The sequence below is a fragment of the Salmo salar genome, chromosome 01 (assembly GCF_965601325.2).
Source record: "Salmo salar chromosome 01, fSalSal1, whole genome shotgun sequence".
Classification (NCBI taxonomy): domain Eukaryota; kingdom Metazoa; phylum Chordata; class Actinopteri; order Salmoniformes; family Salmonidae; genus Salmo; species Salmo salar.
This window is the reverse complement of record NC_138291.1, coordinates 39,988,945-40,004,325: the sequence shown is the minus strand read 5'-3', so window position 1 is coordinate 40,004,325 and position 15,381 is coordinate 39,988,945. Positions and strand designations below refer to the sequence as shown.

The 15,381-nt window shown below is 45.4% G+C and overlaps 1 protein-coding gene across 4 annotated transcripts in view; it reads left to right on the top strand.

Moving 5' to 3' along the window:
• mapkbp1 (mitogen-activated protein kinase binding protein 1) overlaps window positions 1-15,381 on the top strand; it is a 73,115-nt gene that overhangs the window by 21,481 nt on the left and 36,253 nt on the right. For all 4 annotated transcript variants that reach the window (XM_082974350.1, XM_082974348.1, XM_082974352.1 and 1 more), the window contains exons 3-7: window positions 6,217-6,279; window positions 8,104-8,161; window positions 12,171-12,341; window positions 12,659-12,796; window positions 14,507-14,689. In XM_082974350.1, coding sequence (XP_082830476.1) covers window positions 6,217-6,279; window positions 8,104-8,161; window positions 12,171-12,341; window positions 12,659-12,796; window positions 14,507-14,689 — 613 coding nt within the window. The remainder of the gene's footprint in view (window positions 1-6,216; window positions 6,280-8,103; window positions 8,162-12,170; window positions 12,342-12,658; window positions 12,797-14,506; window positions 14,690-15,381) is intronic.

The window sequence follows — 15,381 nt, the reverse complement described above, 5'->3', positions numbered from 1 at the left end:
TTGAAGGGTACTATGGTGTTAGTCATGAACAGCATTCTTACATAGGCATTCCTCTTGTCCAGATTGGATACGGCAGTGTGATGGCGATTGCATCGTCTGTGGACCTGTTGGGGCTGTATGCAAACTGAAGTGGGTCTAGGTTGACAGGTAAGGGGGAGGTGATATGATCCTTGATTAGTCTCTCAAAGCACCATGATGACAGAATTAAGTGCTACGTGGGGATAGTCATTTAGTTCAGTTATCTTTGCCTTCTTGGGAACAGGAAAAATGGTGGCCATCTTGGAGCATGTGGGGACAGCAGACTGGGATAGGGAGCGATTGAATATGTCCGTAAAGACAACATCCAGCTGGTCTGTGCATGCTCTGAGGACGTGGCTAGGGATGCCGTCTGGGCCAGAAGGAGAGCGGGGGCCCCCAGTCCTTGGTAGCAGGCCGCTTCAGTGGCACTGTACTATCCTCAAAGCGGGCAAAGAAGGTGTTTGGCTTGTCTGGAAGCAAGACGTTGGTGTCCGTGACATGGCTGTTTTTTTTTGTAATCCATAATTGCCTGTAGACCCTGCCACATACGTCTCGTGTCTGAGCCATTGAATTGCAACTCCACTTTGTCCCTATACCGACATTTCACTTGTTTGATTGCCTTGCAGAGGGAATAACTACACTGTTTATATTCGGCCATATTCCCAGACATCTTTCCAGGGTTGAATGCGGTGGTTCGTGCGTTCAGTTTTGCGCGAATGTCGCCATCTATCCACTGTTTCTGGTTAGGGTACGTTCTAATAGTCACAGTGGGTACAACATCTCCAATGCACTTCCTTATAAACTCACTCACCGAGTCATTGTATAAATCAATGTTTTTCTCTGAGGCTTCGCGGAACATTTCCCAGTCCGCGTGATCAAAACAATCTTGCAGCGTGGATTCCGATTGGTCAGACCAGCGTTGAATGGTTCTAGTCACGGGTACATCCTGTTTGAGTTTCTGCCTATAGGACGTAGGAGTAAAATGAAGTCGTGGTCAGATTTGCTGAAGGGAGGGCGGGGGAGGGCCTTGTATGCATCGCGGAAGTTAGAGTAGCAGTGGTCCGGTGTATTGCCCACGTGAGTGCTACAGTCAATGTGCTGATAGAATTTAGGTAGCCTTGTTCTCAAATTAGCTTTGTTAAAATCCCCAGCTACAATAAATGCGTCCTCAATATGGTTTCGAGTTTACATAGAGTTCAGTGAAGTTCCTTGAGGGCCGTCACGGTATTTGCTTGGGGGGAATATACACGGCTGTGACTATAATCGAAGAGAATTCTCTTGGGAGATAATGTGGTTGGCATTTGATTGTAAGGAATTCTAGGTCAGGTGAACAGAAGGACTTCAGTTCCTGTATGTTGTTATGATTACACCATGAGTCGTTAATCATGAAGCAAACACCGCAGCCCTTCTTCTTACCAGAGAGATGTTTGTTTCTGTCGTGGCTGTACCGACTCCGACATCATATCCCGAGAGAGCCATGTTTCCGTGAAACAGAGAATGTTACAATATCTGAAGTCTCTCTGGAAGGCAATCCTTGTCCTAATTTCGTTGACCTTTGGTTCTAGAGATTGGACATTGGCGGGAATGTACTGGGAAGCGGTGGGTGGTGCACGCCTTTGAAGTCTGACCAGGAGGCCACTCCGTCTACCTCTCCTATGGCGACGTTGTTTTGGGTTGGCCTCTGGGATTAGATCCAATGTCCTGGGTGGTGGTCCGAACAAAGGATCCGCTTCGGGAAAGTCGTATTCCTGGTCGTAATGTTGGTAAGTTGACGTCGCTCTTATATCCAATAGTTCTTCCCGGCTATATGTAATAACACTTCAGATTTCCTGGGCTAACAATGTAAGAAATAATACATAAAAAAACAAAATACTGCATAGTTTCCTAAGGACTCGAAGTGAGGCGACAATCTCTGTCGGCGCCATCTTGGTACCTGTGTATGTATCTGAGGGAATGTGAGTTGCCCTGGGTTGAGCTGTGCCAGGGTAGACCAAGTCTGCCACGATTGTTGTCTGCCATGAGCTGTCCCCTCCCACCCTCCCTGGCTCCCTCCCTCTCTCTGGCCCTCTCTCTCAGTAGGAGACAGTTCACTGAGGGGCAAAGGACTGAGGAGCTTTACTTTATTAAGCGTTACACATGCTGTGTATCAGGTTTCAGTCACAGTGCCCAGTTTGATTCTTTGGAGACTTTCTTTAGGAGTGGACTGAGGTGAGGTAACTTTTGGCATGTCTGTAGGACCATGCCTCAGCACAGTACAGCACGTTTGGAGACTCCAATTAAAGGGAAAGTCCACTCAAAAACTATATTTTGGTATTATTTTCATTCATCCACTATTGATACAGTCCCATAATGTTTTGCATGTCAGCAGTCAAGTTTTCAAGACATTGGACTTTCAAATAAGTGTCACCGGTCACATCATCATGATGATGCAAAATGCATTGTGAGTGACGAGTTTTAGCAAGTGGAAAATATTCCCAATCCCTTGCTGAATGATAATCGCTACACAATTCCCATTTAATTCAGAAACTTTAGAATGACAAAAGATAAGTCAATCAAATGTATTTATAAAGCCCTTCTTACATCAGCTGATGTCACAAATTGCTGTACAGAAACCCAGCCTAAAACACCAAACAGTAAGCAATACAGGTGTAGAAGTACGGAAAAAATAGGAAAAACTCCCTAGAAAGGCCAGAACCTAGGAAGAAACCTAGACAGAAACCAGGCTATGAGGGGTGGCCAGTCCTCTTCTGGCTGTGCCGGGTGGAGATTATAACAGAACATGGCCAAGATGTTCAAATGTTCGTAGATGACCAGCAGGGTTAAATAATAATAATCACAGTGGTTATCGAGGGTGCAACAGTTGGCTTTTCATAGCCGATCATTCAGAGTATCTCTACCGCTCCTGCTGTCTCTAGAGAGTTGAAAACAGCAGGTCTGGGACAGGTAGCACGTCTGGTGAACAGGTCAGGGTTCCATAACCGCAGGCAGAACAGTTGAAACTGGAGCAGCAGCACGGCCAGGTGGACTGGGGACAGCAAGTAGTCATCAGGCCAGGTAGTGTTGAGGCATGGTCCTAGTGCTCAGGGGGGAGAGAGAGAAAGAAAGAAGGAGAGAAAGAGAGAGAGAATTAGAGAGAGAATACTTAAATTCACACAGGACACTGGATAAGACAGGCGAAATACTCCAGATATAACAGACTGACACTAGCCCCCCGACACAAACTACTGCAGCATAAATACTGGAGGCTGAGACAGGAGGGGTCAGGAGACACTGTGGCCCCGTCTGACGATACCCCCGGACAGGGCCAAACAGGCAGGATATAACCCCACATACTTTGTTAAAGCACAGCCCCCACACCACTAGAGGGATATCTTCAACCACCAACTTACCATCCTGAGACAAGGCCGAGTATAGCCCACAAAGATCTCCGCCACCCCACAACCCAAGGGGGGACGCCAACCCGGATAGGAAGATCACGTCAGTGACTCAACCCACTCAAGTGACGCACCCCGCCTAGGGACGGCATGGAAGAGCACCAGTAAGCCAGTGACTCAGCCCCCGTAACAGGGTTAGAGGCAGAGAATCCCAGTGGAGAGAGGGGAACCGGCCAGGCAGAGACAGCAAGGGCGGTTCGTCGCTCCAGTGCCTTTCCATTCACCTTCACACTCCTGGGCCAGACTACACTCAATCATAGGACCTACTGAAGAGATGAGCCTTCAATAAAAACCAAGTCTGTGTTTCTCACATGGATAGGCAGATCATTCCATAAATGGAGCTCTATAGGAGAAAGCCCTGCCTCCAGCCTTTTGCTTAGAAATTCTAGGGACAGTAAGGAGGCCTGCTTCTTGTGATCGTAGCGTACGTGTAGGTATGTACGGCAGGACCAAATCGGACAGATAGGTAGGAGCAAGCCCATTTAATGCTTTGTAGGTTAGCAGTAAAACTTTGAAATCAGCCCTTGCCTTAAGTAATTCCACAACTAACCCGGATTCAGATCTGGCTAGTGTGCAGTGAGAGGAATGTTGTAGGAATATCTGCTTGACTTGCACAGACCCGCCAGTGTTTTCAAAGCTGTGCTTGATGCGTTTTGCATCATGATAATGTGGCCGGCGACACTTTGCTTCTTGAAAGTCCTATATCTTGAAAACTTGACTGCTGACATGCAAAACATTTTGGGACTATATCAACAGTGGACTAATAGAAAAAGAAAATAAAACATTTTTGATTGGATTTTCCCTTTAACTCTGCAACAGCTTTTCCTCTCTCCTTTTATGGCATTTTCTTTTTTTCAGTGAAAGTACTCTGGAAGAAAAACATTTTGCGTTTACAATTGTCTTACTTAGTGCTACTTGCAAACCCCCTAAGACAATCTTTGTCAGCTGCTCTGTGGTAGTTAGGCTACTAGCTTAGCAAACAGTAATATGGTGTGGCTACTGTAGAGTTTCCCATGGTGCACCAGCTTCTTTTGTATTTCTTTCTGTCTGCACAATCTCAATGATGTCATAGTGCCTTTGATTGTATCCGTTGTACACCTGGAGCACTTCAATTCAAAGGCTTTCCCAGCAGCTCTGATGATTACCCCAGTGCTTCGCCCTAACAAGTTGTCAGTGACTGAATATACAAGTCCTCTGAGTGTCCTCTCATCTTCCCTGTTGCCATGTGATAGGATAAAAGGCCATCGTTCTCTTTTAGTCTCTTTTTAGGAGGGTTACCCCACTGGGAGATGAAACAACAAATGGAAGTACCTTAAAAAGGCAACATGGTTTTTGCTTGGTCATGCTGCTCAGTGCTCACGCATTCACTTACTCCCACACGTAGTGACTTTGTAACCGTGCCGTATGCTACTCTGATATTTAACCGAAAAAAAAACTGCAAAAGAGGGGTATTAAGTATTTATGTAACTTTATTTTAGTGCGGCTCATTTTTCATTCTTGGCTAGGTGCTTGGTAAATGGGAATATCATGTTGTTGTCGTGACTCATTCCACACTCCACTGTAGATTTATTGATGTTCACTGCTTACCTAACTTTTCTTTTTACTTAGTTAACATTTCTTTTTAGCTAGGACTTTGCGGTATGAATTAGGAGTAAACTCCTGAGCCTTGATTGTTGTAGTCATTCCCCTGAGTAGGCCTATGACCTCCGTTAGGCGATCAAAGAGGCGAACAACCATACAGAAACAAAGTGTAGTCGCAATTCAACGGCTCGGACACAAGACGCATGTGGCAGGGACTTCTGATAATCACGTATTATGAAGAGAAAACCAGCCATGACGTTGAAACCGACGCCTCACTCGCAGATAAGCTGAACACCTTTTTCGCACCGCTTAGAGGAGAATAACACAGAGCCGCCGACGGAGGCCCCCGCTGCTTACGAGGACTATTGGCTCTCGATCTCCATGGCCGAAGTGATTAAGACTCAGGGCCCTGGGACTGAACCGCTCAATTTGCAACTGGGTCCAAGTGGTGAGGGTAGGCAACAACACCTCAGCCATGCTTATCCTCAACACGGGGGCCCCCCAGGGGTGTGTGCTCAGCCCCATCCTGTACTCCCTGTTCACTGATGACTGCGTGGCTACGCACAACTCCAACGGTGGTAGGCCTGATCAACAACAACGAGACAACCTCCTCCCTGTAGGCTAAGTACCCTGGCAGAGTGGTCCCGAGGACAAAACCTCTCCCTTTACGTCAACAAAACAAAGGAGATGATCGTGGACTACAGGAGACAGCAGAGGGAGCACGTCCCATCCACATTGAAGGGGTCGCAGTGAAGAGGGTTAAAAGCTTCAAGTTCCTTGCCGTGCACATCACCAAGGACCTGAAATGGTCCCACCACACTGACACCGTGGTGAAGAAGGCGCAACAGCACCTTCAACCTCAGGAGGCTGAAGAAATTTGGCATGGCCCTCACACTGTTGAACAGCCATCACTAGCCAGCCACTGCCCAGTACTCTGCCTGGCACCTTAGACTCTGTCTCTATCCAGCTACCGCCCGGTACCTTCATTCCAGACTCTGACATTGCCGATTCTGATTTATTTTAAATATTTTTACTTTTTGAATTGTGTGTGTATTGTTATTGTGTTGCTATATATCACTGCACCTGCGACAACATCTCCAAATCTGAGTACACCAATAAACTTTCATTTTATTTATTTGGTAGTCTAACCTCTATTCTCCTCTCCCCTGCTTCTTCCCTACAGATGTGTGGTGGTGCTGCTGAACCCCAAGAAGAACAAACAGCATCACATCCTCAACAGCTCCAGGTGAGGATCCGTCGTCATACTGTATGGCTGCTGCCTCCTGTTCAGTCAGTCACCCCCAGGCAGGCCAGGCACACTAGGGGAATGGATGGATCCAGACAGCTAGCCACTGTCACTTAGGCTTAAGGGTTCGTCCTCATACATAGCATACATACAAAAACAAAACTGCAACACTGAGGATTGTAACAGCCCTGCCATGATGCTAGTGTCTCTGGATTTGGTGCATATATGTGGCTTAGAGTCATCATGTAGATGACCTGTTATTAGGCCCTATAAATACAGCCCATCTGGAGTCAATGCGAGGCAGGGAACTAACCTGGAGTGACTTGTCAAACACAACATGGCTTATGTAAGGACTGAAGACTGAGAGCACTGGACAGACACAGTCAGCCACGACCAAAGGAGCACCACGGCTTCAAAGCCTCTGCCAACCCCTTTCATGTGTGGGGAAAAGCAAAAGTAGATGTGGTCACGTCAGTGTGATTGAGTAGCTGACTCCATCCATCCATTCTAACCATTCTAACCGTAATATACCCAGAAGGGTTTGTTTCATTATTCTCTCCTGGCTGGAGGCTAATATTTGAACCTTTATACCCTCGTCACCCTACTTCTACAGCTCATCACTCTACAAACTAATTGTTTCTGTGCCATGATTAGATTACAGTATAGTAATAATGCCATGTGTGCATTTGCTTAGTACAGCATTTGATAAGATAAAAGCTGCTTGGCTAGGCCTCAAACGTTTTTACGACAGTTTAGCAAAGGAACAAATTGAGCGTCACAAATTGCACCTTATTCCCCAGTGGTGGAAAAAGTACCCAATTGTTATACTTTAGTAAAAGTAAAGATACCTTAATATAAAATGACTCAAGTAAAAGTGAAATTCACCCAGTAAAATACTACTTGAGTCAAAGTCTAAAAGTATTTGGTTTTAAATATACTTAAGTATCAAAAGTAAATGTAATTGCTAAAATATACTTAAGTATCAAAGTATAAATCATTTCAAATTCCTTATATTAAGCAAACCAGACAGCACAATTTTCTTGTTTTTTACATTTATAGATAGCCAGGGGGACACTCCAACACTCTGACATAATTTACAAACAAAGCAAGTGTGTTTAGTGAGTCCACCAGATCAGAGGCAGAAGGGATGACCAGGGATGTGCGTGAACTGGACCATTTTCCTGTCCTGCTAAGCATTCAAAATGTAACGAGTACTTTTGGCTGTCAGGGAAAATGTATGGAGTAAAAAGTACATCATTTTCTTTAGGAATGTAGTGAATTAAAAGTAAAAGTTGTCAGAAATATTAATAGTAAAGTAAAGTACAGATACCCCCAAAAACGACTTAAGTAGTACTTTAAAGTATTTTTACTTTAGTACTTTACACCACTGCTAATCCCTATATAGTGCACAATTTCTTTTAAAAAATGACTGCACTACATAGGGAATAGGGTGCCATTTGAGATGCAGACAACATCTCTGTGTATGAGTACTGGACTGGATAAGTGCTTCAACAGTTAAAGAAACACCTTGAAATCGTACCTTTTAACCAGCTAATCGACTCCCAGTCACATGCCATTGAGCCAACTACTACAGAACGTTAGAAGTGAAGGAGCCTGGCTCTAAGCTCTACTCTACTCTAGTGTATGATAATAATAATCATCAGATTGATGTATTTATTGATTGTGGTGAGTATAAGTATGCCATTGTCATAGAGTACATCCCAAGCGGAAAACCCTCTTGAGACCAGGATGCATTCATACTTCTTTTCTCTCCAACAGTAATAAAATGTTTCCTCTCCTCCATCCTGTCTCTCTTCTTCACAGGAAAACCATCACCACTCTGTCATTTTCCCCTGATGGCAAATATGTGGTCACAGGAGAGGTGAGTGTCTTCTCATTGTGTTTTTGCATGCTGTGATGATATGATAAAATGGACTGCAACTTTCTCGAAAAGAGCTGACTGTTTCCCGCTCCACTGCCAGTGCATGGCAAAGCTATCATACCAGTGTACAACCCCAGAGTTCATAAATGGAACTCTGTCTGTGCCACATCATCTACAGAGGAGTGCTTCTATAGCTGTGAATGCTACAGAACATACCCACAGATTGTTGTATACTGCACCTGTGTGTGTCTGTGTGTCTGTGTGTGTATGGGCTCGCGTTCGTGCGTGCTAGTCTAATCCTCTCCCATCTACTAAGAGCTTATTAGCCAGACAAGTGTGTGTGAAAGTGAATGTGTGTGTGCTGCAGCAGGGTTGCCATGGCAGCAGGAGGGGGCAGGGTGGCAGACTGACTCGGTTGGCTGTCTGAAGGAGAGAGAGAGAGAGAGGGAGGGAGGAGAGAGAGAAGGGGGGAAGAGACCGACGGAGAGATGGAGACTTCCAGGGATGTAGCAGAAGGCACAGAGTGCGTGCTGGTGCCCTGCCTGTCTGTCCTCTGTGGTGTAGCTAGCTGACCATGCTGCAAGCTGCTGCTGCCCTATGTATGCACTCAAAGGGAGGTCCCCCTGTCCACACAGTCTGCTTCTGTTCTGTCTTTAAAAGAGCTAGACGTCATCAGCTGTCCTGATTGTGTTCTTTTCTAAAGAAGTGCACCAAAAGCAAATTCCTTTTGTCCAACATCCCTAACCATGGGTTTACTCTACCTAGCTGCTACTGTAGTCTATGAGATTTATTTCAACAAAATGTAAAAAATGTAAAAATAATTTGCAAGCGGCAAATACAACAGGTGTAGACCTTACAGTGAAATGCTTACTTATACAAGCCCTTAACCAACAAGGCAGTTTTTAAAAAAGTGTTAAGAAAGTATTGACAAAAATAAACTGAAGTAAAAAATATATAAATAAAAAATAATTAAAGAGCAACAATAAAATAACAGTAGCGAGGCTATATACAGGGTGTACCGGTACAGAGTCAATGTGTTAGTCAAGGTAATTGAGGTAATAAACTCAGCCAAAAAAGAAACGTCCTCTCACTGTAAACTGCGATTATTTTCAGCAAACTTAACATGTGTAAATATTTGTGTGAACATAACAAGATTCAACAACTGAGACATAAACTGAACAAGTTCCACAGACATGTGACTAACAGAAATTGATTAATGTGTTCCTGAACAAAGAGGGGGTCAAAATCAAAGTAACAGTCAGTATCTGGTGTGGCCACCAGCTGCATTAAGTACTGCAGTGCATCTCGTCCTCATGGACTGCACCAGATTTGCCAGTTCTTGCTGTGAGATGTTACCCCACTCTTCCACCAAGGCACCTGCAAGTTCCCAGACATTTCTGGGGGGAATGGCCCTAGCCCTCACCCTCCGATCCAACAGGTCCCAGACGTGCTCAATGGGATTGAGATCCGGGCTCTTCGCTGGCCATGGCAGAACACTGACATTCCTGTCTTGCAGGAAATCACACACAGAACGAGCAGTATGGCTGGTGGCATTGTCATGCTGGAGGGTCATGTCAGGATGAGCCTGCAGGAAGGGTACCACATGAGGGAGGAGGATGTCTTCCCTGTAACGCACAGCGTTGAGATTGCCTGCAATGACAACAAGCTCAGTCTGATGATGCTGTGACACACCGCCCCAGATCATGACGAACCCTCCACCTCCAAATCGATCCCGCTCCAGAGTACAGGCCTCAGTGTAACGCTCTTCGACGATAAACACGAATCCGACCATCACTCCTGGTGAGACAAAACCGCGACTCGTCAGTGAAGAGCACTTTTTGCCAGTCCTGTCTGGTCCAGCGACAGTGGGTTTGTGCCCATAGGCGATGTTCTTGTCTGATGAGGACCTGCCTTACAACAGGCCTACAAGCCCTCAGTCCAGCCTCTCTCAGCCTATTGCGGACAGTCTGAGCACTGATGGAGGGATTGTGCGTTCCTGGTGTAACTCTGGCAGTTGTTGTTGCCATCCTGTACCTGTCCCGCAGGTGTGATGTTCGGATGTACCAATCCTGTGCAGGTGTTGTTACACGTGGTCTGCCACTGCGAGGACGATCAGCTGTCCGTCCTATCTCCCTGTAGCGCTGTCTTAGGCGTCTTACAGTACGGACATTGCAATTTATTGCCCTGGCCACATCTGCAGTCCTCATGCCTCCTTGCAGCATACCTAAGGCACGTTCACGCAGATGAGCAGGGACCCTGGGCATCTTTCTTTTGGTGTTTTTCAGAGTCAGTAGAAAGGCCTCTTTAGTGTCCTAAGTTTTCATAACTGTGACCTTAATTGTCTACCGTCTGTAAGCTGTTAGTGTCTTAACGACCACTCCACAGGTGCATGTTCATTAATTGTTTATGGTTCATTGAACAAGCATGGGAAACAGTGTTTAAACCCTTTACAATGAAGATCTGTGAAGTTATTTGGATTTTTATGAATTATCTTTGAGAGACAGGGTCCTGAAAAGGGGACGTTTATTTTTTTATGGGTTTATGTACATGTAGGTACAGTAGAGGTAAAGTGACTATGAATAGATAATGAACAGAGAGTAGCAGTAGCTAAAAAATGGGGGTGGGGGGAGATTGTCTTGCTCACATTGAGGGAGAGGTTGTTATCCTGGCACCACACTGCCAGGTCTCTGACCTCCTCCCTATAGGCTGTCTCATCGTTGTCTGTGATCAGGCCTACCACTGTTGTGTCGTCGGCAAACTTAATGATGGTGTGGGAGTTGTACTTGGCCATGCAGTCATGGGTGAACAGGGAGTATAGGAGGGGACTGAGCAAGCACCACTGAGGGGCCCCGTGTTGAGGATCAGCGCGGCAGATGTGTTGTTACCTACCTTTACCACCTGGGGGCGGCCTGTCAGGAAGTCCAGGATCCAGTTGCAGAGGGAGGTGTTTAGTCCCAGGGTCCTTAGCTTAGTGATGAGCTTTGAGGGCACTATGTTGTTGAACACTGAGCTGTAGTCAATGAATAGCATTCTCACGTAGGTGTACCTTTTGTCCAGGTGGGAATGGGGAGTGTGGAGTGCAGTAGAGATTGCATCATCTGTGGATGATGGGGCTGTATGCAAATTGGAGTGGGTCTAGGGTTTCTGGGATAGTGGTGTTGACATGAGCCATGACCAGCCTTTCAAAGCACTTCATGGCTACAGACGTGAGTGCTACGAGTTGGTAGGCATTTAGGCAGGTTACATTGGTGTTCTTGGGCACACGGACTATGGTGGTCGGATTGAAACATGTTGGTATTACAGACATGGTCAGGGACAGGTTGAAAATGTCAGGGAAGACACTTGCCAGTTGGTCAGCGCATGCTCGGAGTACACGTCCTGGTAATCCGTCTGGCCCTGTGGCCTTCTGAATGTTGACCTGTTTAAAAGGTACCAACAAACACTACACATACCTGTATATGAAATATATATGCCTTATCATGTTGCTAATACAATAACTATTTCCATACCCAGTATAAGAATGATGCAGGCAAAGCCTACTAGAGATGCATTAGACAGTACTAGAGATGCATTAGAATGAATTTCCTGGCTTAAGCCTCCCTCGCCTGTCCTCTTTAAATTCCCTCCACTCGATCTTTTGTTCTATCCTTGAGTTGCATAAGACAAATCATTACCCGATTGGGACGCAGTTACAGGGTACATTGAAAAGCTTAGTGGAGACTAGAGACTTCTGTCCTCAGACAACATCCGCATGATCCAGGGATTCGGACTGAGGCTACATCACCTTGTGGATACAAACCTGTCAGGTCGTCATTATAAGAATTCGTTCTTAATCCATTTGCCTGGATAAATAAACGGGAAATAAATGAAGATAAGATGAACATGTGTGGGTGTGATACATGGAGTAGACTAGAGTGAAAAGAAGTTGAATATTTTTGTGCATGATTTATCATTCTTTCTTTCACCTACCCCTATTTCTTCCTTTTCTCCTCCCTCTCTCCCCTTCCAGAGTGGGCACATGCCTGCTGTGCGGGTGTGGGACGTTGCAGAGCGGACCCAGGTGGCTGAGCTACAGGAGCATAAGTACGGCATCTCCTGCGTGGCCTTCAGCCCTAACAGCAAGTACATCGTCAGCGTGGGATACCAGCACGACATGATCGTCAATGTCTGGGCCTGGAAGGTAGCCAGCTACTCCCTTATTTGGACTTCATTGGGTCATATTAGGTCTTCAAATGTCTCCATTGGAATGAATACATTTTGGATGAGTAAAAAAATACATTAGCTACTTAGGCCCATTGATCCTTTGGAAAAAATAGGTCATCGACGACGACTCTCCAAATACATTAATATACATATAGCCAGATGGTGCGGTTTTTAAACTGCTGTTCGATGTTTTATACTGAACACCTTTCCTCTCTTCTTCTCTGAGGAAAATAAAGTATTTATCTAATGTCGATCTACAGTCCTTGTTCTGTGCTATTTTTTTCTCTGTCTCAGAAAAACATTGTGGTGGCAGCCAACAAAGTCTCCAGTAAAGTGACGGCCGTGTCCTTCTCAGACGACAGCTCCTACTTTGTCACGGCAGGGAACAGGCACGTCAAGTTCTGGTACCTGGATCACACCAAATCCTCCAAGGTATTTACAGTCGGTCACACCAACAACAGCATGACTTAATCCATAACTGATCAATAATAACTCTTTGAGTTAATGAACGAATGAGATAATAACGAACTAACTTAAGAAGAAATTAGATTCTACCTGCCACCCTAATTAGGTGTGATTTTGTTGGAATTTAACAAATACTTTATGTGGAATTGTTGGAGGTCACAAGGACCAGTTTTGGAAACTCTTCTCTTCAGGAAGCTATTAGGATGATGACAGATGTCAGATGTCAAGTTCAATATCCATGTTGATGCCCAAACTAAATGTTCTACACTACCATTCAAAAGTCAGCAGCATACCACCCTGCATACCACTGCTGGCTTGCTTCTGAAGCTAAGCAGGGTTGGTCCTGGAAGTTGTGTTGGAGGACCAGCAGGAGGCACTCTTTCCTCTGGTCTAAAAAATATCCCAATACCCCAGGGCAGTGATTGGGATATTGCCCTGTGTAGGGTGCCGTCTTTCAGATGGGACGTTAAACGGGTGTCGTGACTCTCTGAGGTCATTGAAGATGCCATGGCACTTATCCTAAGAGTAGGGGTGTTAACCCTGGTGTCCTGGCTAAATTCCCAAGCTGTCCCTCATACCGTCACCTAATCATCCCCAGCTTACAATTGGCTCATTTATCCCCCTCCTCTCCCCTGAAACTATTCCCCAGGTGGTTGCTGTTAATGAGAATGTGTTCTCAGTCAACTTAACTGGTAAAATAGAATTAAAAAGTTTGGGGTCACTTTCCATGAAAACATACATGAAATGAGTTGCAAAATTAATAGGAAATATAGTCAAGATGTTGACAAGGTTATAAATAATAATTTTGTTATTGAAATAATAATTGTGTCCTTCAAACTTTGCTTTCGTCAAAGAATCCTCCATTTTCTGCAATTACAGCCTTGCAGACCTCTAGTTGTCAATTTGTTGAGGTAATCTGAAGAGATTTCACCCCATGCTTCCTGAAGCACCTCCCACAAGTTGGATTGGCTTGATTGGCACTTCTTTCGTACCATACGTTCAAGCTGCTCCAACAACAGCTCAATAGGGTTGAGATCCGGTCACTGTGCTCGCCACTCCATTATAGACAGAATACTAGCTGACTGCTTCTTCCCTAAACAGTTCTTACATAGTTTGGAGCTGTGCTTTGGGGCATTGTCCTGTTGTTGGAGGAAATTGGCTCCAATTAAGCGCCGTCCACAGGGTATGGGATGGCTGGCGTTGCAAAATGGAGTGATAGCCTTCCTTCTTCAAGATCCCTTTTACCCTGTACAAATCTCCCACTTTACCACCACCAAAGCACCCCCAGACCATCACATTGCCTCCACCATGCTTGACAGATGGCGTCAAGCACTCCTCCAGCGTCTTTTCATTTTTTCTGCGTCTCACGGAAATGCTTCTTTGTAATCCGAACACCTCAAACTTAGATTAGTCTGTCCATAACACTTTTTTCCAATCTTCCTCTGTTCAGTGTCTGGTTTTTTTGCCCATCTTAATCTTTTCCTTTTATTGGCCAGTCTGAGATATGTCTTTTTCTTTGCAACTCTGCCTAGAAGGCCAGCATCCCGGAGTCGCCTCTTCACTGTTGACGGGTTTAGGTTAACATACCAAACTGACGGACAAGGTCTGTCAGACCCCATAGCAATGTCTCTCAAATGAATCTTCCTCCCTCCCTCTCTCCCTCCCTGTGTCTGCTAGGTGAACGCCACAGTTCCTCTGCTGGGTCGCTCAGGGCTCCTGGGGGAGTTGAGGAACAACTTCTTCTCTGACGTGGCATGTGGGAAGGGTCGTAAAGCCGGCAGCACCTTCTGCATCACTTCCTCAGGCCTGCTCTGCGAGTTCAATGACAAACGGCTGCTGGACAAATGGGTGGAGCTAAGGGTGAGTGACTTTAAACTCTGGGTCATGTTCAGTAAAGGCACAACGTAACAAAACATTTTGCAACGGAAAACGGAAATGAGCCTTGTTAAAGGAGTCATTCATAGAATCAAGATTTGGTCTCCTTGACTCAAAAGTATTTGGCTGCCAGGTTAAAAAGGCATATAAAATGGAAAGGAAACCTTGAATTCAATGACATTTTAGAGTTTCCTAGATGTGTGGTGTTGCTCACCTTTCCACTTTATTGGACAGATTTAGGCAATAGGCTACTTTCCGGTTCCACTGGAACTGTAGCTGCCTGGCTGTGTCCACAGGCGGAGAGTAACACTATGAATCGTTTAGTCTAAAACCGTGTGAATGAATGGCGTATCACTACAGAACCGATTATGTGTAAACGTTGGCAGAGAAAGAGCTGGTGACTTATCGCAGCTTCTGCTGCATAACCAGCTTAGAAAATAACCCCTTTTCAATCTACTTGTGGCACAGTTTCAAACTTTCAAGCCACTTGACTGGCTACTATATCCTAATTCTAGATGTAATATGTAGCCACCGACTGTGTCATACAGTACACTGCTTTAAGCCCCTTCTTAAAAGTCCATTATAGACAGACAACTCGTGTAGGGGGTGTGGTCCTGTAGGAGTGTTAATTTGCCCCTCCGTGCTGCTGTCTAATACTAGTCTTGTTCTGCTTTTGC